This window comes from Rhinopithecus bieti, unplaced genomic scaffold, assembly GCF_001698545.2.
Source record: "Rhinopithecus bieti isolate Rb0 unplaced genomic scaffold, ASM169854v2 scaffold_9899, whole genome shotgun sequence".
Taxonomy (NCBI): Eukaryota; Metazoa; Chordata; class Mammalia; order Primates; family Cercopithecidae; genus Rhinopithecus; species Rhinopithecus bieti.
The window spans coordinates 1,893,855-1,917,739 of record NW_016806979.1 but is presented as its reverse complement, the minus strand read 5'-3'; the positions used below and the strand labels follow the sequence as shown (position 1 = coordinate 1,917,739).

Below are 23,885 nucleotides of genomic sequence, written 5' to 3'. Positions count from 1 at the left end.
AAAAAAAAAGAAAAGAAAATAGGAAAAGGACTTTTATTTTCCTGAAAACAAAACCGATCTGCATGGACTCCGGTGTGCGCTGTTATCTCGCATCCGACTTTTCCCGGCGCGAAGGCCTCTGTCCGGACAGGGAAGGTGCTGGGGTCCCTGGTCACCCCGGGCCCTGTGGAGGGCTACATAGAGAAAGGGGGCTCGTGCCAAGCTCGAGGGGCCTCCTGAGGAAGCCGGCCGCTCCTGTGAGGGAGGCCGGGCCTGGGCACCTGAGGGCTTCTCCCTCCGGACGCTGCGGGCCAAGTGTACATAGAGCAGCGTGGCAGAGTGGCCTTGCCTCCCGTCGGGCAGCGGCGGGAGCAAGGTCGGGGGCAGGCGCTGCCCAGCTGGCCGCACACGGACACTCCAAAGACCTCCAGCGACCACCCCACCCCCACATTCCTTTGACCAGCCTTGTGAGGGCATCAAGGCTGCCCCGGGCTACCTGGCTGCTCGGGGCAGGGTGTGTGGGCCGGGCCCGGCCGGGGGAGGGCAGCTCTGGGCACGTCGCACCCACACGCCCCACCTGGGGGAGACAGGCGGTTCCTGCCTGGTTCTTCCTAAACGCTCTCGTCTTTTTGTGTGTCTTGGTGACTTTAGAAACAAACACAGTGGACTCAGTGGCTACTGGTCTCTTCACACACTGAACTCTGGGGAATTGAGTGCAGGGCACAGCCCGGCTCAGCCTGCCTGCCGGTGGGAGCCCCTGGGAAGCCGCGACGCTCCTTTATCTGATGTGGTTTAGCAAAAGCCTCCCGCACACCTCCCCGTGGCCTGGGTTGTGGCCTGGTTTGTGTGGGAAGCAGCTCCAGACGCGGACCGCCTGAGGTTAAGGGGAACTCGAGGGCGGACCGGGCCCTATGTAGAGACCCCTCCGCGCCGGCGTTCCCGCTCCGCTAACGATTTCAAATCCAGGGGATTCCATGCTCAATGGATGAATGTAGACACAAAACAGCAACACTTGTATGAAGATGTAAAGTGCTGAACATATTTTTTTCCTGTTTCCTTTCCTTTTTTAAAAAATCTGAATTGTGCCCTGTACTGCAGTTACTTGTTTGAATAAAAGTTTTATTTATTGCACGAGTTGGGTATGGACCTCCTTCCGGTTCCTGGCGTGCGTCTGGGCCGTGGGGGCCCCGCCTCGTGCCTGCCTCTGCCAGGTATTTTCTTGGCATTCAGTCGCCTGCTAGATAACCTGGGCTTGCGCATGGTGCTGGCCCGGTGACAGTCACTCACTGTGCCCGGGCTCTACGGGGAGCCCGCCGCCCCAGGGGAGAGCGCGGGGCCACTTGCAGCTGAGGCAGGCTCCTGGCTGTCTCCAGGCCAGCAAGTGAGGCCGGGTCCGCAGGCGCCGTCCAGGGAGAGCCAGAGCCCCAGCTCTGTGCCGACTCCCAAGTGCTCCAGAGTTCTAGGTCTCCTGGCAGCTCGCCCGTGGTTCCCCCTCCTCTGCAACCCCGAGTCCTCAGACCCCGTGCCGCCTCCAACTGAGCCTTGTGTTTCCTTGCAGCGCCGATGTGGAAGTGGCCAGATTCTGAGCCGCCTGACTAGAGTTAGTAAGTTGCCTGGCGTTCTTGTGCGGTCACTGGCCAGTGGGTCTACACAGGCCCTCTGGCCTCAGCCACGCAGCCTGGGTGGGGAGGGCCTGGCTGCATGGCAGGGCCAGGGGTCCACTGAGCCTGCCTCTTGCTCTGGGTGCTGGGCCTTCTCTACTGGGTCCCCTCCTTGGGTTCACGGTCTCCTCCTCCCCTCCTGGAAGCTTGTGGACTCTGGCTGGCTGTGCCCGGGGCTCCCCTCACTGCTGGGTATGGCTCTGGCCCTGACCTTCTATGTGGTCCTCTCCTGCCCTGCTGGGCACTTCAGTTATAGTCAAGGGGTGACCCCGGCAAGCAGCTGCAGTCCGGGCCTTTCCCGCCTGACTTGCAGCGCCAGCTTGGGCTCCTTCGGGTGTGTGTGCCTTTGGGGCTGGTAAGGATGACAGCCTCGTGGGGACTGGCGGCTGGCGTCCTGGGGAGAGCCCCGGGGAGCTCCATAGGCACTGGAGCCAGGTGTTGGGCCCACTGGGGATGGGGTTGTGCTGTTAGTCTGAGCTTGCCTCTTCTGTCCCCCAAGCCCCACAGCATGGACCCAACTGGCTCCATCCCAAGTGTGCACCTGCAGACCTGGACTGCTGGGTCCAGGTTTGAGCTGACGCTCACTCCGGGGGCCACAGGGCCACTATGGCTCCAACTCCAGTGGGACTCTGGAGTCCGGGTCTGAGCCCATTTCCTCGCGGGTTGAGTGGGCCACTTCCCTGGTGCCCAGTATATATTTGGGATGTGCCAGGCTGCCCAGGAGCAGGCCCTCTGCCCTCATAGGGGGCCCTTACCCACACCTTCCAATCCACTGCACCTGTGTCTGGGCGGGTCCTGCTTCCTACCACCCTCCCATCCCTAAGTTGCTAGGAGGGCGGCTCTGCAAAGCCAGTGCCTGCATCCTTCACAAAGGACGTTGGTTCCTGTGTCTCCCTGGTGGTCACAGCAGGTATCCTGGCCCATGGGCAGCCAGGTCACAGGCAGATCACAGATCTGTCATCTTTGCTGCCTTTCTGTTGTTGATATTCGGCATGAATTCTGGAAGGTTCTGTAGAAAAATGCTCCTGAACTGTGGGGACTGGATAGTATAGATGCTCTGGGTTGGCCCTGGCCGCCACCTTGCCTTCCACCTCCATCTTTCTCCCTTCTGAGACGCTGTTTCTGGGAGACCTCCATACCCCCCACTCCCCCAGGTCCCCCTGAGCAAGGGGGCTGCCCTCATCTGGTGAGGCTTGGAAGGGGTGAAGGCTCAGAGATGAGGCTGGCACAGCCTCTGTCAGGGACCACGTCCCTTGGTGGAGGGCAGAGACCCTGGGTGGCAGTGCCAGTGGGGCAGTGGCGCTCAGCCCCAGCACCACTCCACAGCGCCAGGGGCCAGTTTCCTGGCCACACAGTCTGCCTGGTCTGACAACTCAGCTGAGATTGGGGGTGTCGAAAGCCACTTGCAGTTGGTCAAGGGACTTCCCAACCCCATCGCCACCCTGCCATGCCCCAGCTTTGGGCCCTGAGAAGGGGGCCTTGGAATGAGAGTGGAGGGGTGAGCACCCCTGGCCGCGGTCCATACTTGTCAGCGGAGGCCCAAGCGCCCACGCTGGACCCGGTTCCAGAGGGGCCCACCTTCCGAAGACGTGGAGAAACACCTGCCGCGAGAAGACAGAGAACAGGTGGTGCCGCCCGGCTCAGGGTCTGGAGTCGCCTAACTGGTCAAAACGCGCTTTGTGACAGCTGTTTCTTCTCAGAATCCTTCTGCCTCACTTTCAAGGCGTTGGTTCAGAAAATTATCCTGGATGACTTCCCGCATTCCGAGGTGCTCCTGAGTTCCGTGGGGCTGGAGTGGGAAGCTGCCCTGCCGCGGGGAGTTGGACTCTTCCAGGCCGTGTGGGTTTGCAGGGGTGGTGGGCACGGGATCCCCAGGACACACCGAGAGCCCCCCGTGGGCAGGGGAGGGGTGCCCAGTCTCTCAAACTCCAAGCTGCAAGAGACCCCCTGGCCAGCTCCTTCCTGGCAGAGGTGCCCACGCCCAGCCCTCCTGGCCACAGCTGGCTCTGCAGCACTGGCATCCATGCCTTGAAGCGGCCAGTTGGCTGGGAACCGTGGCCCACACCTGTAATCCCAGCACTTTGGGAGGCTGAGGCGAGAGGATCTCTTGAGCCCAGGAGTTCGAGATAAGCCTGGGCAACATAGGGGAGACCCCGATCTTGACAAAAGCAAAAAATCAGCCAGGCATGGTGGCGCGCGTCTGTAGTCCCAGCTTCTCAGGAGGCTGAGGTGAGAGGATTGCTTGAGCCCGGAGGTGGAGGTTGCAGTGAGCTAGTCACACCCCTGCATTCCAGCCCAGAAGACAGAGCAAGACCCTGTCTCAAAATAATAATACAATTTAAAAATTACAAAAGCCACTGGTCACCCCTGCGGCCTTGCTTAGCAGCCTCTGAGGGGCGGCTTTCAGTGAGGAGACAGAGCCCAGGCCTCTGAACTCCCCAAACCAGCAGCTCCCCAAACATGACGCAGGCCCTCCTTGGGGCCCTCTGCTCTTGGACCTGTCTGGTGACTTTCCTTCGCTGGCTGGAGAGGTGCTGGTGGTGTCACTGGGTAGTTCGTGGCAATTGCTGCCCAGGGCCACGTCCTGCAGGAGGTGGGGCCTGGCGCGTGTCCTCTGGCAGGGAGCAATGTCTGTGGCTTCCATGCGGTGACCTTGGGCTCCAAACTTCGTCACGTTCTGTTGGCTCAGGCCCCCACTCTCAGCACAGTGAGCTCCCTGCAGGCCTCCTGGGCGCGCTTTTCCCAGACGGCTGAGGGGTAGGGGCCAGAGTGGGGGAAATGGGGCCGCCCAGCCTCTCCGCGTGGACCTGCTCTCGCAGCCAGCCTTGGGCTCTGGCCTGTGCTCTCCCCGTCCCCGCCAACCCACTGCCCCCGTCAGGCTGAGACTGGTACAGCATTTGCGGCCCCAGCCCCAGGGTCCTCAGAGCCACCCAGTGTGGATGGTTCAGCGGGCTCCACCTGGCCCCACCATTCTGGGAGACAAGAAGAGAAAACTGCAGGTCAGAGAACAGGCCTGCGCCGGTGGGAGAGCTTCCTACCCCTGCAGCTCCCCGTGGGGTCTGGGCTAGCACCGTGCCTTTGCCTTTGATTCGGAGCAGGAGTGAGAACCACACAGCTGTGCTGCCCTCGGCTGTGGTCTGGGCCAGGTCTAGGCCCCTTCTCTGGGAACGCACCTTTTTTTTTTTTTTTTTTTTGAGGCAGGGTCTTACTCTGTTACCCAGGCTGGAGTGCAGTGGTAGGAACACAGCTCACTACTGCCTCGACCTCCTGGGTTCAAGCGAGCCTCCCACTTCAGCCCCCAATGTTGCTGGGACCACAGGCATGCACCACTCCCACGCCTGGCTTTTTTTTCCTCTTTTTTTTTTTTTTACTTTTTGAGACGGGTCCACTTTGCTGCCCAGGCTGGTCTTGAACTCCAGGGCTCAAGTGGTTCCTCCTGCTTTGGCCTCCCAGAGTGCTGCGATTCCAGGCAGGAGCCACCGCGCCCAGCCAGCCCCATTTCTAATCTCCCCAGAACTCCCTCCGGACCCTGGGCCTGTGGAGGGACTTAGAACATTTCCCTAGGAGTGGGTCTAGCCTGGCAGGGAGACAGGGCATGGGCAGACATCACGGATGGAGGTGGAATCCTCACCATCGGACCCCCAGGCAGCCCCTACCCAGGCCCCACGAAGGGCAAAGCTGCACAGATCAAAGCTGAAAGCAGCTGGGAATCCAGCAGACCCTGAGGCTCCAGCGCATTTGAGAGATCAAAAGATCCTTTCAGCAGGGTGCCAATGCTCAGACGCCATCTGGAAGTCTGAGAGCTTTCCGCAGACCCGTCAGTCTCTTCCACATATTTTATTCTCTTAAAAACTCAGTCTGAAGTGTTTCAGGTTCTTAGAAAACAGAAAGTCCTCAGGAAAGCTTAGGGAGCTGCTCCTGCCCTGCACCTCTTTCTGGGCAGCTGGATGGAGCCCTGCCTGCCCACCCCGGGGGTTGCTTCTGGCTGCCTGCACCTCTTCCTGGGCAGCTGGATGGAGCCCTGCCGGCCTGCCCCGGGGGTTGCTCCTGGCTGCCCAGGCTCCTGTGGACCCAGCTGTGCCAGAGGTGACTCCGCTCCAGGTAATGGCTCCAGTCCAAGCACAGCTCTGCCGGAGCACAGTCCTGTCCCTGCTGCGTCTTAATGTCCACATGCCATCTGTGCTGTCACCCTTGGAACTGCCTGACATCCCCCATCCTGTCCTGTGCTGTCCCCTCCGAAGGTGGGGACTCCAAAGAAAAGCCCAGGCGCCCCTCATCCGTGGGGTCCTTCTCAAACGTGCTCATCTTGTTCCATTTCAAATTCTTGTCTCGAGTCGTATTTGTGCATCAGCTGTGGCCCCGGGGACATGGGGGAGGGCGCAGCACCCCCGGGGGGACAGGTGGCTGAGCCCTTAGCAGGGGAACAACTGTGGCCAGGGGATGGCCAGCTGCTCTGCAGGGCCCGTGGGTGTCCATCTGCAGCCCTGAGGGAGCCGCGAGCCTAACCTGCCTTCCTCTGGATGCCCCCATGCCAGGGCTGGGTGCTCTGCCAAGCTGTGTCCCCGGGTGTGGGCCTGGCCTGGTGGGGGGCCACCAAACTGATGTGTGCCCGGTTCAGGGCTGTCTTGAGTCCCCAGCCTCAGTGGTGATGTCCACCCCTCACTGGGAGGGTGCAGCTGGCCTGCCCTGCCCCGGCCCTGCCCACCCACGCTGCTGGGTGATGGATCAGAGTGGGGGCACCCTGCCTTGTCTAGGTCACGTAGGGTGAGCAGAGGGTGGTGCACCTTGGGGTCAGGCAGCCTTGCAGATGGCACCTGACCCTCCCTGCCCCCCAAAGCAGCCTCTGTTGTCTACGAGCTCTCTGTGCCCTGAGATCAGACCGTGGGCATCCAACACTGGGGATCCCTGGGGCATCGGGCAGCCCAGGTGCCACAATTTACCCATGGCTTCTGCCCTAAATTAAAACCACATTTTTCTCTTTCAGGAATCCCTTCGCCCATGTCCAGCTGAAGCCGACAGTGACCAACGACAGGTCTGCCCCCCTCCTCAGCTGATGGCCACATCTGCGGCGCTGCCCATCCGGTGGCTTCCCCCGCCCTGCCCCTGCAGCCTGTTTTGTCATCCTCTGTGCGTTCCTGTTAAGAGAACATCCAGGCCCCAGCTGCCTGGCCTTGCCCCACTTGAGTCTGGCCTGGGCTGGATCCCAGCTGTTCTGGGCAGGGGTGGGCGCAGGCCCCTGAGGGGCCGAGACCCACTGGCTGCGCTGCCCAGGGCCGAGGAGCCGCCTCTTGAGGGTATATACCTCTGGTCACATGGCCATGGAGCCCTGGGGTGCCCCTGGGTCAAGGGAGGACATTTGGCCAGCTGGTGGCTGGGAGGGGAGCCCGGCTGCTTCTCCTGCCCTAATAAACAGGCTCCTTCTGCACCAGGTGTGATCTGTCCACCCAAGGGCCAGAAGGCCGGGAGCAGGGGGATGGGAGCACCCACACCCCGGGTGGAAGATGAACTTCCCATAAGCACGTCATACCCTGCAGGCCCAGCAGCTGCGCCTGGAGTGTGGGGCCTGGTCCCTCTCCATGCCCCTCAGTGGGGCTCTCCTGGGCTCCCACTGGCGGTGTCACGAGGGCTTCCCCAGCCCCCTCCTGCCTCTGGGCAGGCCCCAGCCTCCTCCCTACCCAGCCTCCCATCCAGAACCTTGCTGCCAGGGCCGCCCAGCTCTCTCCTGTGGCCAGAGACCAGCTGTCAGGTGCTGTGTGGGGTCACCAGCAGAGTACCTGCTGGCAGGTGGGGGCTTCCCCGCTCCTGGGATCTGTCCCAGGACTCCTGGGTGGACCTCCCCCACCCCCACGCACTCCTGCAGGCACTGGGGAGCTCCGCTGGAGCTGGGGGTTTTAAAGCTTCATTAGCAGATCTGTGTTCTTCGATACTGTTAGGTGAAATGCAGTGTGCTGAGAGCTGCACTGACGACAGCAGCCCTTACCTGGGGGGGAGTCTCCAGCAGAGCCCACTCCCGCCTGCAGCCACTCACAGCCCGGGGACAGGAAGCTGCAGAGTTGGCAGGCCAGGAGGACAGTTGAGAGCCGGCCAGCAGAGGGTGCAGGGGAGCCCAGCTGTGTTCAACTCTCCTGACTCCGCCTTCCACCCTGGGCCCAGGGACAGACAGTGCCCTCAGAAGGGCAGGGAGGAGGCTGTCCTGGAGAGGCCTGTAGGTCCACTCTCTTCACCCGTCCCTACCAGGCCAACTCGGCCTGCAGGAAGGGAGACCTGCAGGGATCTGCCCCTGCACCCCCAGACACAGTAGGGCCAGAACACCATCCCCTCCACCAGGGTGTGCCAAGGACAGTGGGGAAGAGAGGGGCAGCTTCCTCCTGGCCCCAGGGAGGGGTGGCATCAGGTTCCTACCCCAGCCATGGCACAGCCCCTCCTGTCCAGGACTTTATCAGCAGACCTCAGGAAACAACACACAAATGTTTCTTTTTTTCTTAGCTTCATTTCTCTTAAAAAACAAGGAACAAGAAAACATTGCACCAGCGTTCTAAGCCTCAAACAAAACACAAAACAATTCCCTCTGCAAAGCAACAATAAACTTTACGTCTCTTTGGCAACAATAACTTCAAGTCACCCCACTTTCATTCGCTCCAACCACAGCAGTTACAAAAATATTCCCTGCGCTGCCCTGCTCCCAGCTCTACCCCTTCCCCACCATCCCTCTCCCTGTAGGCAGGAGCCAGCCCCCCAACACTGCGGGGTATGGCCCCCACTCTCCTTTGGCAGCTGGGGCACAGGACCAGATAGTGCCCTGCAGAGGGGAACTGCCTGCACGGTCCTGCCAAGGGCACCTCTAGAACGGGGCCCACGGCGGCAGGAGCGCAGCCTGGAAGCCCCTTCCACCCCTGATCTTTTTGGCTGCCCACCGTGGCCACAGCAGGACCCAGGTGGGAACAGCCCATTTCCTGTGGGAAGGGTGGGCTTACCGGTCTAGCTGAGTCAGTGAAGGGGAAACAGCCACAGACTGAGATAAGGGCAGAGGACACAGGACTGACACAGGCGCCCAGGGCCACTCCTTGCCCTGAGCCACCAGGAACCCGGCAAGGATGGGGGCGCAGGGGGTGGGAAGAGGTTCACAAGCCTGCCAGTGTCTCGGGGCCATGCTTCATCCTGTGTCAAGTGTCCTGTGAGGACACCGGAGGAGCCACCAGACGGGGCATATGGTACCTCCGAGGCCAGGCAGCCGGCAGCGGCAGGCAGAGCAGAGGGTAGGGGCCGCCGTGCCCAGGGCCACTGGCCTCTCTTCAGTGTGTGTGTACAGACATCCACTGTGACTCCAGGCGTCCCGAGGGGCTAGCAGCAAACCCAGAAGCCCAAATTCTGCCTCCGGGGCGGAGCATGGCCAATCCACTGTCCAGGGCCTCTCATCCTTCGGGCTTCTCCAGGACACCATGTGGGGCAGAGGCACCCGAATCTGCTGCCAACAGCCACCAGGACATGGTCCCCACTTTCTCGGTCACCATCCTCGCTGCTGCCTGGCAGGGGCTCTGGTGACGCCAGCCTCGAGGAGCAGGAGCTGCCCTGGTCTCAAGCCTCTTTACTCTCACCCCCGGCACCTGCTGCAGGGCCTGGCAAGCAGGATGACAAAGTGAACACAGGGTCCTAAGACACCAGGGCCTGCCTGCCTCCCCCGCAACTCCCACCTGGCCTCCATCCCTGGCCCACATACAGGCCGGGCCAGTAGGGGCTGTGGGCCAGCCCGGGCCCCTTCCCTGCAGCAGATCTGGCTGTGTGTTAAGTGGGAGATGGACCCATTTCTCCCACTCCTGCATCACTGGACCCAGGCCAACAAGGCTCAGCAAATGCCTCCGAATCCTCTTTTACATACAGGGAAACTGAAGCTTGAACAGGAAGGGGATGGCCAGGGTCATGTAGTGATCTCCTAGTGACCTGTGTGCTTGTTCTGCCACGCAGGGGGCACCCTGCGCCAGGGGTGAGGCTGACGGGACCTTCCCCCAAGGCTGCAGCCACAGGCCAGGACAGGGAATAATGGGTCTACCGAGGGGAGGGGAGAGATGGCAGGGGGCCTTTGAGGAGGTGGGCACTTGTCGTGCATGTGGGCAGGGGCTGTAGGGGTAGGGACACCTGGCAGAGATGAGCCCAGCCTGGGATGGGGTGGACACTGGAGGGGCATGGCCGGGAGTGATGGCTTAGGCCCCCAGCAGGGCTCCACCTGGGGCGTCAGTCTGCAGGCGCTGGTAAGGTTCTGGTGGGAGGGGCTGCCGCAGGTCTGGGGGGTAGGGTCAAAGGAGAGCCGGGTGCAGGGAGAAGGCAGGGGCCTGAGGGCCAGGTGGGGTCCAGGCGAGGTCCAGGCTAGGTCTGGGGCCGGGAAGGGGTGGGGTGGGGTGGGGCGGGGCTGGCCCGGCAGGGACCTAGACAGAGGGGCCCCACCCTCGGAGCTCCGTGCCCCGCCTCGCACGGGCCTCACCTCTCACGGACTCGGCATCTGAATCAGACACGTGCGTGATGGAGAAGCGGGATGTGGGCGCGGGCGACACCGTGAAGCGCGAGAAGGGAGCGGGCGTGGGCACAGCCGGGGCGGGTGCGGCCGGGTCCAGGGCTATGGCGAAGGCTGCCTTGGTCTGCATCAGCGGGAAGTCGTCGTCCCACGCAAACCCGCCACCTGCAAGCCAGGTGGCGATGTCACTCGCACTCACAGCCTGGGATCCCGGGCCGGCCCCGCTCCCACAGTCATGGACCTGGCCCCGCCTCCCATGATGTCGCGGGCCCAGGCCCCACCTCCCATGCGGCACGGATCAGGCCCCGCCTTCAATGACGTCACATACCAAAGCGGCCTCCCATGACGCCACGGGCCAAAGCCCGCCTCCCACACGTCAAGGACCAGGTGCTCCTCCCATGATGTCACACATTAGGCCCCGCCTCCCAAAAGGCACGGACCAGGCCCCACCTCCCGTGACATCGTGGGCCCGGCCCCGCCCCGGCTCACCCTCTTTTGCAGTGGAGCCATCTGGGGAGCCATCAGTCTGCCGCGGCGGGCTGGGGGCGCTGGGAGAGCTGGGGCTCCCCATAAGGAACGTGGAGGGCGACTCCTTAGCACCCGGGAAGGGCTCCCCGAGCTCCCGGGTGGGGCTTTCCTGGAGGGATCAGAGAACACCAGGTGGCTTGGCCGCCAGGAGTCGCAGCCGCTCCCACCCCTTCCTGCGGAAGCGCGACCCCCAGCCCCGAGCAGACACAGGTCGGCGGCGGCCCACCTGGTCGAAGAGGTAGACGGTGACGTCGTCGAAGAAGGACACAGCCTTCTTCTTGCGTTCCAGGTCCTCGCAGAAGGCCTCGGACAGCAGGCTGGGCATCTTGAGCAGGCTGCGCAGGTTGCGCGCACTCTGGCTCTCAGCCACCACCACGGGCACCGCCAGCGCCTCCTCCTCGCTGTCCTCGCTAGGCTCCTGGACGCTGTAGCAGCGGAGCTCCTCGTCAGACTCGTCGCTGTCCTCACTGTCCTCCTCCTCCTCCTCCGGCCGGCCCTCCAAGGCCGCAGGGAGGCCAGGCAGAGCCAGGCGGAGTGGGGCTCTGGGGGTGCCTGGGCCCGCCATCCGCTTTTGTGGAGTCAGCCCTGACAACAGTCCTGTGGGCCCCTGGAGCTCAGAGCTGTTGCCTTCTGAGCTCAGTGGAACCGGGGTCAGCAGGAAAAACTGGGAGCAGCTGGGGCTGGGCCCAGGCGGCACCTCGGCTGGGCCTTGGGGCTCTGGAGGCTCTGGGCCCAGGCCCGAGGGGTAGGTGCTGGGGTCTGGGGAGGACCCTTCAAGCCGCAGCGGTGGGGGCAGCACCTCCCTGGGGCCAGAGCCTTGTGCCTCCCCAGGAACCCCAGGCCTGAGGGAGGCCTGCGCAGATGGCTGCCCAGTGCTCGGCAGGCCCGGCTCTGGCCCAGGACCTTGGTCCCCACCACACTTCTCTGGGCCTGAGGTGGGCTCAGCCTCAGTCTCCAGGTCTGAGAAGTAGGCGGAGTCTCGGTAGGGGTTCTTCTCGTTGAGGCCACTGAGGGAGGCGGAGAGCCGCATCTCAGGCCCAGGGCCCTCTCCCTCTGAGGTCAGCTCCCCAAAGGCCTGGGGCTCGCACCCTTCCTGTGCCTCCTTGAGCACAAACTCGGGGGACTCATAGTTCTCCGTGTCATAGCCACTGTCCAGTGCTCGGGGCTGCCCTCCCGAGGGGCCAGCGGCCGATGGGCTGAAGACCTCATAGCCACCATCACTGGCTGAGGACGGGATGTCCAGGGAGTCCAGGGAGTCAGGAGTCCCCACCTGCTTCTGCAGAGAGCGGAAGGCTGGCACCACATCCGGCCTCTCGGCCTGCAGGCCGTCACTGGACGTGTCGGTGAAGATGCCCGAGGTGGCCTCAGCTGTGTCCTCATCCTCACTGCTGGGTGCCTCCACCTCAGGGGAGCTGCCACCACCATTCAGGGTGGAAGCCGGCTTGGTGGCAGACACCTCGCCACCAGCAGCAGGCGTGGGCGAGTCAGGCAGGGCCTCAGGGGCATCGGGGGCACTGGCCTCCTCTGAGGGAAGTGGGGCTCCCTCCTGGGATGGGGAGGGGACAGAAGGAAGGGACAAGCGGGGTCCGGCAGTGCCCTCAGCCTCTGTGGCAAGCTTGGGCTCTGCCTGCAGGTGGTCACCCCCACTACCAGGTACCTCTGTCCAGGAGGGTGTGACCAGACAGGGAGCAGGTGCCAGGCCCTGGGCAGGGCATAGATGGGGGAGGCTGGGACAGCAGCCTGGCTCCTGGGCAGAGGAGGCTGCCTGCAGCCCAAGCAGAGACTCCCCGGGGTATGCCGGCTCAGGGGAGGCCCGTGGGGTCTGCTTTGGACTGCAGCAGCCATCAGCGTGGTAGCCCACAGAGCTGAGGTCCCAGGACTCTGGACAGCGGCTGCCGCTGTTGTTGTTGGCAGACACGTTGGAGCGCCAGTGTCCACGCTGGGCAGCCCTCCGCGCTCCCACCTCCTCCAGCTCCTCCTCACCAGTCAGTGGCAGCGGCGGCGCCCCTGAGCTTCCAAAGAGGGATGTGCCCAGTGGGTCCTCGAAGAAGGGCGAACAGAAGGCGGACACGCCCCAGTCTGCATCCTTGGCTCTGCCCTCCGCCAGCCTCAGGGGCCCCGCAGAGGGCGAGGGCGAGCGTGAGGGGCAGAGCTGGTCCCGCGCCAAGCTTCCGCGAGGGCAGAGGTCGCCGCGGCCCCAGGGGACGTCGGCGGGTGGCCCGTGGCCCAGAAGTGGCTCCATGGCCAGCGAGGCAGCGGTGCTGCCCTCAGAGTCCTCGTCCTGGTCTGCGATGGCAGGTGAACTGGGGGCGCAGCCGGCGCAGTCGGGGTCGTGGCCGGCGGCGGGCGTGGCCTCCTCTAGGCGGATGAAATACTCGCTGCCCAGCGAGGGGCTGTGCGCGCTGAGCACCGGAACCACCCCGGGGGGCGCGCCGTCGGGGGCACACAGCTCCTGCAGGCGCGCGGGGCGGTCCGGACTGAGCGTGGCGGGGAAGGCCTCCGCGCCGCGGCCCGCCTCCCACTTGTACTCGAAGTTGAGGCCTCGGCTGGTCTCGGTCACCGTCAGCACGTCGTCGCCATCCGCATGGAAGCCGTCGCCCGCGAACTGCTCCAGCAGCGGGAAGGACGAGGCGGCGGCGAGCTCCACCACTCCGCCCAGCGTGGGCCCCGCTGCACCAGGCCCAGGACCCACGCCGCCCCCGCCGGGCCGCAGAGAGCGCCAGCGCCGCTCAAACTCCTCTTCTGCTTCGGTGGCGCCCTTGGCACACAGGTAGGACAGCAGCAGGTGCACCTCCTCAGCTGTGGGCCGCTGCTCTGGCTGCAGCCAGCAGAACTGCATCACCTCGTACCTGCGAGGAGGTCCCACCGGGGCCACGTCAGAGGCAACGCTGGCCAGGAACGCGTCCATGGGGCAGGGATGGGGTTCCTCTAACTCCCAGTGTCTTGGGGACGTTAAGGGCATCTCCCACTTGAGTGACGCCCCAAATCTGCCAAGGCAGGCCCAGCGGCGTGGGAGCAGGAGGTGGTTGGGCACTCCCCCTAAGCCTTCCCTCCCTGCACACAAGGGTGCAGAGGTGGTGGGTAGAGGCCCTATCAGAGGAGAGGGGAGACCAGGGAGGGCTGGAACCCCAGGGGGTCAGGGTTAGCCGCCTCTGCCTGGGGGTCAGGATACCCCATCTCAGCCTGGCTGTCCGGGACAGGGCGGTGGGGCCCTCACCAGCGGTCCGACAGGGTCAGCTGCAGCTGGGGCTTGGGCAGCTTGAGCTGCTGCTCCCGGACCGCGTACGCCAGCACCTGCTGGTCCGAGTGCTGGGGGTAGGGCTGCGTGCCCAGCTCAAAGAGCTCCCAGATGGTCACGCCCAGGGACCTGTGGGGTGACAGCCGTGAGTCAGGGCTGGGCACAGCCTGCCACAGCAAGGGCCGCGCAGGATCCCTGGGGTGCCGAAGGGGCAGCTCCCGCCATCACGCCAGTGCCTCAGGACCAGGGCCTGGCACCACACCAGCCGCCCCTCCCTGAGGACAGCCCTTCCTTTGAGCAGACAGAATGTGCACCTGGCCAGGCCCAAGCCGAGCACCTGTGGAGCCTGCACATAAAGGCCAGGCTGGCCAAATCCATCTGCTTGTCCACTCATTCATTCATTCACTGATGCACTGAAGACCAGACACTGCCCAGTGTGGGAGCTGCCCTGGCGGAGCTGGAGGGCAGATGTGGAGCCCGAGGCAGGGTAAGGCCAACATCAGCAGGGGACTGAGGGAGGGGGAGAGAGGGGACGCCTCAGGCCAGCATGGGCAGGGCCGGGGAACAGGCAGGGGTGCACAGAGCATGTGGGCGGGTAGGGCAATTGGGGTCTCCTTCCTGTAGGCTGTGGCTTCACCTAGCCACTTTGGTCCCTGGCTGTCCCAAGAGGCTGCAGAGTGAGACAAAGGTGATTTCGCAAGATGTCACCATGGCCTTGGCCAGAGCCCGGTGACTGGAGACCCCAGCCAGTGTGCAGTGGGGTGGGCAGGCCAGGAAGGGGCCTTGGTGGAGAGGTAAGGAGGGGACAGCGTCCATGATGGGGCACAGTCAAGTGGCTTAGAGGAGACCCCGAAAGCTCAGGGAGGCAGCCTGGCCCATGGGATCTGAGAGTTCCCCAGAAGCAGAAGGCGGCCAGACCGCAGCCTGGGAGTGGTGGGGGCTGCGGGGGAAGCAGCAGAGGTGAGGGCAGGAAGGGGCGCCCACCCCAGGGCAGACCACTACCCTGGGCAGCTTGGCCCCACCCCTTCAGAGGCTACACCAGGTAGGAATGAACAGTCCGTGCTGGGTGCTCAGGATGGGGGCCTCCAGGCTGTGGTTGTGGGAGATCCCAGCACCCTCACCGTCACCTCCTCTGCCTGGCAAGGCCTGACCTACACTCCCCTGAAGGCAGCCAACACCCCACCCAGACCCTCTCCCCAGGCACAGGTGCACACCAAGTCTCCCATCCCAGGACAGACCCCCCAGCATGCTGAGGCCGGGCTTTTAGCTTTTGGCCCTGTATGTGTGCTCTGACCCCACCATGGGTGGGTGTCAGCCCAGGGGTCCCTGGTGCAGCTGTCAGGACAGTGTCTCCACCAGTGTGGGGTCGCCACCCAACCAGCCACTTGGGCTGCTGGCGTGCGGCCACTACAGGTGGCTCCGGCAGCCCTCCAACCTCACTACTCGTGGCCATGGTTTGACATGGGTGGGCGGGTGGCACTCGGCCTCAGCCCCTCACGGCGCTACCAGGGCTTCACTCACCACACGTTCCCACTCTTGGTCTGGTCCACGACAAGCAGGTTGCTGTGCACCTCGTCCACCAGCTCCGGTGCGATCCAGCGCAAAGGCACCCACAGCTGGTCGGCGGTCACGAAGTAGTCTTCCTGTTGGCACAGGGACGGGTCACCCCTGCCGGCGCAGGCCCCGCCCCTCATGCCCAGCCCAGCCCAGCCCACCCCACTCACTCTGTACTTGCAGTGAGCCAGGCCATAGTCACCGATCTTCACCGTCAGGTCGGCCGTGAGTAGGCAGTTCCGCAGGGCCAGGTCGCTGCAGGCAGGGTCATGGGCGGGGGCGGGGGCAGGGTCAGTGGGATGTGCCAGGTCGGGGAGTCCAGCACAGGGGTCCTTTGCCAACACCTGGATGGCTCACAGCCCAGGCTGGAAGGGGCACTGGAGATGCTGCCAACACCCACCCCTGCCTAGGGCCCTATCCTGTGCCCAGTCCTGAGACCTGGGGAGGGACCGTGTGCATGGGCCTCAAATGTTATGCAGATGAGGATGGGGCCTAGAGAGGGTGAGGACCTGCCAGAACCCACTGGACCCATCCACGCTTCTCTAGGACCCTCTCCTCCCAGCCCTACCACACCATCACCCTCAGTTCCCCAGGAGGTGGGAATTGATGGGGAAACTGAGGCCTGGAGTATCCCAGGGGTCCTGCCAGCTGCCAGAGTCCAGTTTCAGGGCCCAGCCCTGCCATGCCTACTCAGAGCTGGAGCTCTCTCTCACTGGAGCCACCACTGGCCCCAGGGTTGGGTAGGGTCTGCAGAAAACACGGGTTACCCCTGGCACTACCTCCAACCCAGCCTGCCTTGGCTGCTGGCTTATGACCACCTGCCTGGCTGGTCACGTGGGTGTGCGGAGGCATAGGGTACTGGGTAGACATTACCACACCTGTGGTATTACTTCTGTGCTCAGGACTCAGGGTGGGGACAGAGCCCAACCCAGGCTGTCCCTTCCCACATAAGCCCGTGTCTGTGTGCTGGGGGTTGCTATAGGCCCACGTGTCCTGGGCCTATGGGGTGGGGTGGGATGGGGTGGGGTTGGGGGCAGGGCAGCTGGGGCTCGGCGGGCAGGTCGGGAGGCTGGCAGCTACCCTCTTCAACAAAATCACTGATGCTGGAGTCACCTGAGTCATCACTCAGCACCAGGATATTGTTGGAGAGGACGGCCGTGCGGCATCTGGGGCTGGCGGGGCCACATGTCCTTCGCCACTTCTTCCAGCATGTCCCCCCGGGGCCCCAGGGGCTGGGCATCCTGGCCCGAGCAGGACAGAACCCTCCCTCCAGGGTTCTGCGAAGCAGGGCCTGCTAAGCCCTCCCTTTGGGACTTGAGGGAGACGGAGTGTGGGGTTGGTGTGGGGCTGCAGGGTGGTGGCTGACTGCCTCGGGGACAGAGAACAGGCCAGCATGACAGTGCACATTTCTTCATCTAAACCTGCAAAGTGGGTGTCAAACTATTGTCTTCCCAATTTTTCAAAAACGTCATAAAATCCCTTTGCATAGTGGTTGTTTGATGCTGCATGAGATGAACCTGGCCGGTCCTTGCAACCCCCTTGTGGCAGGACCCGCCCCTATGCCCTTCCTTCAGGGGAGGGGCCGAGGCACAGAGAGGGCCCCAGTCCAAGGGTTACAGCAGGGAGGAGCCCTGGCCTAGGGCTTCCTGGCCACTGGCCCGCGCCCACCCTCACCTGTGCACGTAGTTGTTCCGATGCAGGTGCAGGACGCCACAGGCTACCTCACAGGCCATGCGCTGCAGGGTCAGGGGGTCGGGCGCCATGGACTCCGCCACCCGGCAGCTCCGCAGGTAGCCCTTGAGGTCCCCCTGCAGAAAGGGGGCATGGTGCAGTCACCAGCAGACTGGGGACTGGCCACCCTGGAAGGTCCCTGCCTACCTCCCCAACTCCTCCACCCCTACCCACAGCTGACGGACAGCAGCTGCCCAGAGCAGCCCCGCGCCCTGCACAGTGGCTGACACCCAACAGTTCCTGGAGAGGGGCTGTGTCCACCAGGGCTGGGCTGGACTGAAGGCTCCCTCTCCACTGCCCCTCAGCCAGCCCTGGGCAGCAGGAGTCCCTTGGCCTGTGGTACAGAGAGAAATGCAGGGCCCAGGTGGATCTGCTTAATGGAGCCTGGGGCTGGTGGTCGAGGGTTGGTCGGCAGCCCCTGACCTGCTGAAAGCCCAGCTCCTGGGAGGGCCAGGGTTAGGAGTCCAGACGCCAATGTGTGAGGGCCCCTGTCCCAAGGGAAGCCAGCAGGGGACCTAGCCCAGCTGCGGGCAGGCTCGGCTCAGTGCAGGAGCTGTGTATGTGCAAGGGGGTGGGGGGCAGGTCCCTGGCGGGGTGGGTCCCCGGGGGGGTGGTGACGGGCAGGCCCAGGACTCCAGGCAGCCTGGGGAAGTGGCCATCCCCAGTCCCCCATGACAAACTCAAGCCTGAGTGAGGCCGTGGAGCCCCAATGGAGCAGTGGCCCCCCCAATTGGCCCAGGATGCCTCCCCCTGAATCACAGGGCACACAGGCAGGTGAGCAAGCAGCTGGCAGCTCCCCAGGGGTGCAAGGAGTCCCAGCGCAGGCCTGTCCTGTGCCCAGCCCCCACAGTCCCTCCCCAGGGAGGCTGGGTCTTCCCATGGCCTCCTCTGGAAGGCGGTGGGGCAGGGTCCCTGGGTCTTGGCTTTAGGGAGGATGTGAGGCCCCCAGGGAGGGGGTGGCACCAGACACTGGCAGGGCAAGGGAGAGCCCCGGCTCAGCAAAGGCCCCAGGTCCCCCCAGGCAGCAGCTCACCAGCGGGCAGAACTCCATCACCAGCAGGTAGGGCGTCACCTCGGCACACTGGGCCAGGCACTGGAGCAGGTTGCTGTGCTTCAGGGCCCTGCAGGAGTGGACAGGCGGCCCCTGACTTGGGAGGAGCGGGAGCGGGGAGGGGGGAGGCGGGCCGAGCAGGGGAGGGAGAGGAGGGGGTCGCACAGTGTGGGCCTTTGTGCTCGATGGCCTCCCACCTGTAGGGCTGCACCTCCTCCAAGAACTGCATCTGCTCCTGCACGCTGGCGCTGGCCTGCAGCTCCTTCACCACCACCTGGGCACTGCGGACGCCAGCGTTCACCTCCCCCAGGATCACCTGTGGACAGCGTCCCCCGCAGCTGCTCCGCCTCCACAGGCCCCGGCTTCCAGGCCTTACTCTTCTTCCACCCGCCCCGGCCCCTTCTCCTCCTATGCCCAGTCCATTCACTGCAGCGCAGGGTGTGGGTTCCGGACCCCTCCCAGCGACCTTCTGGCTGTAATATTCTGAGTCTTTTGTGTTACTCTCTCCCCAAGGTCTCCCGCTGCCCTCTCTCTCTCTCTCTCTCTGGAGGTTTGAAGTGAGGAAGAGGGACCCAGTTGTCTCGTTTAGGCCAGGGTCGGGGGAAGGCCAGGACCAAGAGCCTGCTCCTCTCCCTCCCAGGGCCCCTCCCCAGGTACCTCTGACCCCAGGACCCCCTACGGAGAAGGGGCTGCAGCCAGACCCTGAAGACCTCCCTGAGGAGGGATCCAGCAGGGCCCAGGGGCCAGAGAAGGGACCCTCGGGGCTGCGGTGGCTCCCAGGAAGAACAGATCTGCATCCCTGTGTCTCTTCTGCCTACCAGGCGAGAGCCCTCTCTCCCAGGTGGGACACATACCTTCCCGAACCAGCCATGGCCGATTTCCTTCAGGTATAGGAGGCTGTGCCGGCCCAGGTCCGTGGACTTGAGGAGCTGCACTGTAACCAAGCAGGGGGCTCAGGGACCCAGTGCGGACTTCGCACCCCCCAGCTTCCTCACCTGGCCCCTGGAGGGACTACCCGCTTGGCCTGTTCTGGGGAACTGTCCTGAGTCCCCAGCACCAGCTGGCAAGCTTGGGGCTAGCATCAGGAGCCAGGGTCTCTCGAGATCAGGGGCCGCTGCTTCCCAGAAAAGCCACGGAGCTGCAGGCTCCATCCGGGCATCTTTCTGGGTAGGTCTGGAGAAGGTGCCTGAAGCCACTGGAATAGCTGCAAGGGACAGCAGGGCCTGGAGCCGGACCCGCCACATGGGCTGTACCAGGCAGGCAGTGTGGCTGAGCGAGAGGCTGGGGCCACGGCACAGGGAGGGCACTGGAGCGGCCCAGCCCCACCCTGCCACAGGCTGGCATCCCACGCCAGGCACACCAAAGGCTCCTTTGTTGGGGGCTGCTTGGCACAACCCCGCACGGAGCACACTGGCCCATTCTCCCCGAGGGCCAGGCCGGGTGAGGTCAGCGGGAGGAAGGGTCAGTGAGGCCCGGGAGGAAGGGGCCAGCGCTGGCAGAGCCCACTCATGCCTGCCCACGCCCCGAGGGATTCCCCGAATTCTGCTCCCACGCCAACTGCCCAGAGGGCTGACGGGGCTGGGTCTGAGCCCAGCTGCCAGGAGAGCCCAGGGGGAGGGGGCTCCTTCCAGGGCCCAGAGACCCAGAAAACGTAGAGGTGGGGCAGAGCATGTGGGCCCACCGGGCGCTGTGTTCCGAGCCCAGCCTGTCTGGACAGCCCTTTCACCCTGGGGCGTCCAGGCCCACACTGTCCCTGAGCAAGTGTGGGGTCCTGACCACGGGTGCTGAGACAGTCCAGAGGCCCTGGGCACCGCCAGAGGCAGCGGGCGGCCGTCCTTCTCTGCAGTCCCCATTGGGTGGGGACATTGCCCAGGTTCTCCCTGCTGACCTCTGGGGCTACTCTTCTGGCCTCACCCCAATCTCTCTCCTCTCTAGAAGCACATTCCCCCCGGAAAACTGAAACCAGAGCTGCAGAAGTAGAGAAACGGGTAACCACTGCCTTCTTCCAGGTCCCTGTCCGCCGACCCCAGTCCCCAGGACAGTCCTCCAGAGGTGGCTCGGAGAATCTGCAGGGGCCAGGCACATACCTGCCCCTGGACCCAAGGGCGGTACCCCCTTGGATGGTCCCTGACAGCTCCCAGCAAGGTCAGCACAGGGCTCAGGGACCCCCGCAGCCATCTGGGAATGTCAGAGGGCCTCGTGCGCTGAGTGGGTGGCTGCAGTCCTCCATGCCCGGCCACAGATGTGCTCACAGCTCAAGTGCCAGCCCTGATTCCTGCCTAACTGGGAACCTGTCCTCCAGGAGACGGGGCAGAGTAGGACGCGTTGAGGCCCTGGCTCCGAAGCTGGGGGCTGGGGGCCCTCTCTAGGTCCCAGACCAGTGCCTTGGGTGCCAGGCTGCCACGATGAAGGCTAGGCTCGCGGGGCCCAGCCAGGCACGGCTCAGAGCAGGTGAGGCAGCCTTCATGGCACTGTGGTAACAGGCCCAGGTGCCAACAGAGCCCCAACAGGGCTGGCAGGGGCCCCTCCCACTGGCCTGACACCCCTCCTGCCTGTGTTCCCAGAGGAGCTGGGGGTGGGCAGTGATGGGGGAAGCCCCGGCTAGAAGCTTCCTGGGAGGGGCCTGAGATCTGATGGTTCTAGAGGGACCCCACCCACCACCCAGGCTCCAGGACAGAACTGGGAGTTCCTGAAGCCTGGCCATTCACCCCAGCCTCCCCAGCACGTCCACCCCATGTGAGTGGTCGGCCTAGGACCCTAAGATGGGGGCAGATGAGGCTGTGGCTGAGGGCCCTGCCTGCACCTGCACTCCTGGGTCAGCCCCACCCCTCGGCCCCTTCCCCCAGCCTGAGTGAAAGGCCGATTCACCACCCGCCCACAGGGGCCCCACAGGGGCCCCACCAGGGCCCCTCCTCCCACCATGCACAATGGAGCCCGTGTCCCTGAAGGGCTGGCGCTCAAGGGGGCAGGAATCTGGGGTCAAGCATCTCTGGACTGTAGAAGAGTCCCTGCCCCCAGCACATGGCCGTGTCCAGAACCAAACAGCCGCACCCCTGCCCCAGTGCCTACCACTGCCCCTGTGCATAGCAGCCCTTGGGCAGGGGAGGCTGGAGGCCCAGGGCTGTACCAGACCCTGCCAACCCCTGGCCAGCCCCCAGGCCCAGGAGAGAGGTACATGCACCTTTGGCCCCACAGCACAGCCTGGGACGCAGCCACAGGGAGTCCAGGGCCACACACTGCGTCTACCCCAGCAGCCACTCCCAGCCCTGTGCTGCTCCCACTCCAGAGCTGAGTCTTCTGGTCTCCCTGGCTCCCCCAGGTCACGCCCAACACCCAGCACCTGGGCCCCGGAGGGAGGCCACCCTGTCTCCCCACCCAGCCCTCACCTGAGCGCCCAGGCTGCTTGGCCATGGGCAGGGAGACCTCCGTGAGTGGCAGGACGTACACGTCGGGCCCGTTCTGTGCTGCCGTGGCCGGGGAGCCCTGTGCCAGGTCAGCCGCATACTCATCCCCCTCCGCATTCTCAAACTCCTGCGGGCCGGGCCGGGCATGAGCAGGGCTTCTCGCAGGTCCAGGAAGGGTGTGGCTGGGCCTTTCCAGGCCCCTTTCTTCCAGGGCCGAGCCCCCAGGGCAGGACAGGAGGGGGTACTTGGCCCAGAATTGGAGCCCCCACCCCTGCAGGCCAACGGCCCAGCACCCCTGCTAACTGCCTTTCTATCTGTCTCCTCTTGCTGACCCCCCGCGCCCCCCCACCAGGGGCTCAGTTGTCCCATAAGGGGCCAGAGGCAGATCTCAGAGCCAAGAGGACCCATCTCAGACTCCAGAAAGGGTGCGATGAGCTGTAGGCACCAGCGCCTTGGCCTGGCCTCAGTTCCCCCATCCCTCCCTGGTGGGCAGCCCAGGCTGAGCCCCACCTTGGGGCCTGAGGGCCTAGAGGCAGGGAACCAAGGGACAGAGGTGAGGGCACTGAGGCCAGCTGGCCCTGCCCATCCAGAATCAGCCCCCAACACCTCTCAACCACCCGCATCCCCAGCAGCCCCTCACCCCGGGCCCTGCCTGGGGTTCCACCCTCCCATGGGGCAGCTTCGGGGACAGGAATTCCATTGCCTCCTGTCCCACAGTCCTGTGGGAGAAGCAACTAAGCAACCCTTCCACTGCGTGGACAAGGAGCATTCCTGGGTGCCTGGGAGCCCAGAGCCCAGCGGCCATCTTCACCCTGGGCAGCCCACCTGCCACCGCCATCCACCCCGAAGGCCCTGGACCTTTGCCTGGTGGTCGTACCACCTCTGGAGCTCCCAGGACTCCTTAAGAGCCTGGCCCCGTGCAGCCTAGGGCTGGGCCACTCCCTGCCAGGCTGCTATTTTGAAATGCAGAGGCCACACCTGTCTAGGGGAGACCCCACCCCCAAGTCCAGGGCACATTCCTGCTCTGAGAGCCAAAGTCTCCAAAGTCCTGGGCCAGCTGAAAGCAATGGCCCCAGGCACACAGTGACAGCCGCAATCCCTGAGCACTCGGTACAGCCTCTCTGCCTCCTCACAACTCCCAGTGCCCCAGTGGGGAAACTGAGGCTCGGATGGGTCAAGGGACTTCCAGCTGGATCCTGGCCAGCACCCGGCCTGGTGAGTCCGAGGACAGGCAAGTGCAGTGGGAGGGGAGGCCTGGGCTCCTCACACACTACGTGTGACCCTGGGGACCCCTCCCTTCCCTGGGCTGCAAAAAGAGGGGTGAGTGGCTCTGTTGGTATTCCCGCAAGCCTGGCCCAGCCTGCACTTTTGGAGCACACAGGGATGGGGGATGGGGGATGCAGGTGCTGTGTGGGCAACTCCCCCTCCCCAGGACCCCAGAAGCCCCCTCTTGGCCCTCCAATCCCAGCCCTGGCCCCACCCATCTGGGCTTTGTAGAGGGGTCTGGGTCACAGATGCCATCTCTCCCTGGGGTCGGGCCCGGGCTCCAGGCGTTACCTGCTGCCTGGGGGCCGGCCAGGTCCTGCTGATGCAGCGTGCAATCAGGTAGCACAGGGTCAGCATTGGGGGCCTGCCCAGCCCCTTCCCCCAGCACAGCTCCCCACCAGGGAGTCTGGCACAGGCCCCCAGATCCCAGGAGGGAGCCCAGTGTGGAGGCAGGACTTCCCAGAGGCACGCTGGCGCTGGAATGTTCCAGGCACCATGTTCCCAAGGAGGTGAGGAGGGCGCAGGAGGAGGAGCTGTGGCCAGCCCTTGTTTGGGGCCTTGTTCTTACAGTACCCCAAGGAGGGGCCACTGATACAATAGCCCCACATGCCCCACCCAGGCCCCACCTCCACTCCCGCCCCCGCCAGACCTTGAGGCTCTGGCCTCAGGATCCCCAGGAAGGCGCCAGCGCTGCCTGGCCCGGCCCCTGGTGCCAGCAGGTCCAGGGGCATGTCCCCAGGGCAGGGTAGGGGCTCTGGGCAGGAGCGCAGACCCCACAGCCTGGGGCCACAGCTTTGCCGCCCAGGCCCGCAGCTGCTCATTGGCTGACGGGGCCTAGGCCACCTCAGAGGGCTCTGGAAGGGTGAACGGGCTGGAAAATGTGGCCTTTGGAAAAGGTAAAAAGGCCACATTCAGCGCCATCACCGTCCAGGCCAGCGAGACAGGCGGGCAGGGCCCGCTCCTTGGC

At 64.4% G+C, this 23,885-nt stretch overlaps 2 protein-coding genes across 10 annotated transcripts in view; one reads left to right on the top strand and one right to left on the bottom strand.

Annotated features, from left to right (window-relative positions):
* The window catches only part of BAIAP2 (BAR/IMD domain containing adaptor protein 2), a 78,412-nt gene extending 70,164 nt beyond the window's left edge, over positions 1-8,248 (top strand). Inside the window, exons 14-15 of one of the 4 annotated variants that reach the window (XM_017879299.1) lie at positions 1,538-1,583; positions 6,625-7,065. In XM_017879299.1, the coding sequence (XP_017734788.1) occupies positions 1,538-1,565 (28 nt within the window). In that variant the 3' untranslated portion in view covers positions 1,566-1,583; positions 6,625-7,065. Of the gene's footprint in view, positions 1-1,537; positions 1,584-5,060; positions 5,742-6,624 lie in introns of those variants that run through there. The other 3 variants (XM_017879300.1, XM_017879301.1, XM_017879297.1) reach the window with 3 other exon arrangements.
* Positions 8,116-23,885, bottom strand: part of AATK (apoptosis associated tyrosine kinase) — a 47,191-nt gene continuing 31,421 nt past the window's right edge. For 4 of the 6 annotated variants that reach the window (XM_017879293.1, XM_017879294.1, XM_017879296.1 and 1 more), the window contains exons 3-14: positions 21,635-21,779; positions 19,103-19,182; positions 18,446-18,564; positions 18,231-18,318; positions 17,141-17,274; positions 15,637-15,721; positions 15,434-15,555; positions 13,892-14,041; positions 10,901-13,523; positions 10,636-10,783; positions 10,117-10,311; positions 8,116-9,256 (exon numbers count right to left, since the gene is read on the bottom strand). In XM_017879293.1, coding sequence (XP_017734782.1) covers positions 9,216-9,256; positions 10,117-10,311; positions 10,636-10,783; positions 10,901-13,523; positions 13,892-14,041; positions 15,434-15,555; positions 15,637-15,721; positions 17,141-17,274; positions 18,231-18,318; positions 18,446-18,564; positions 19,103-19,182; positions 21,635-21,779 — 3,930 coding nt within the window. In that variant the 3' untranslated portion in view covers positions 8,116-9,215. Of the gene's footprint in view, positions 9,257-10,116; positions 10,312-10,635; positions 10,784-10,900; positions 13,524-13,891; positions 14,042-15,433; positions 15,556-15,636; positions 15,722-17,140; positions 17,275-18,230; positions 18,319-18,445; positions 18,565-19,102; positions 19,183-19,263; positions 20,843-21,634; positions 21,780-23,885 lie in introns of those variants that run through there. The other 2 variants (XM_017879291.1, XM_017879292.1) reach the window with 2 other exon arrangements.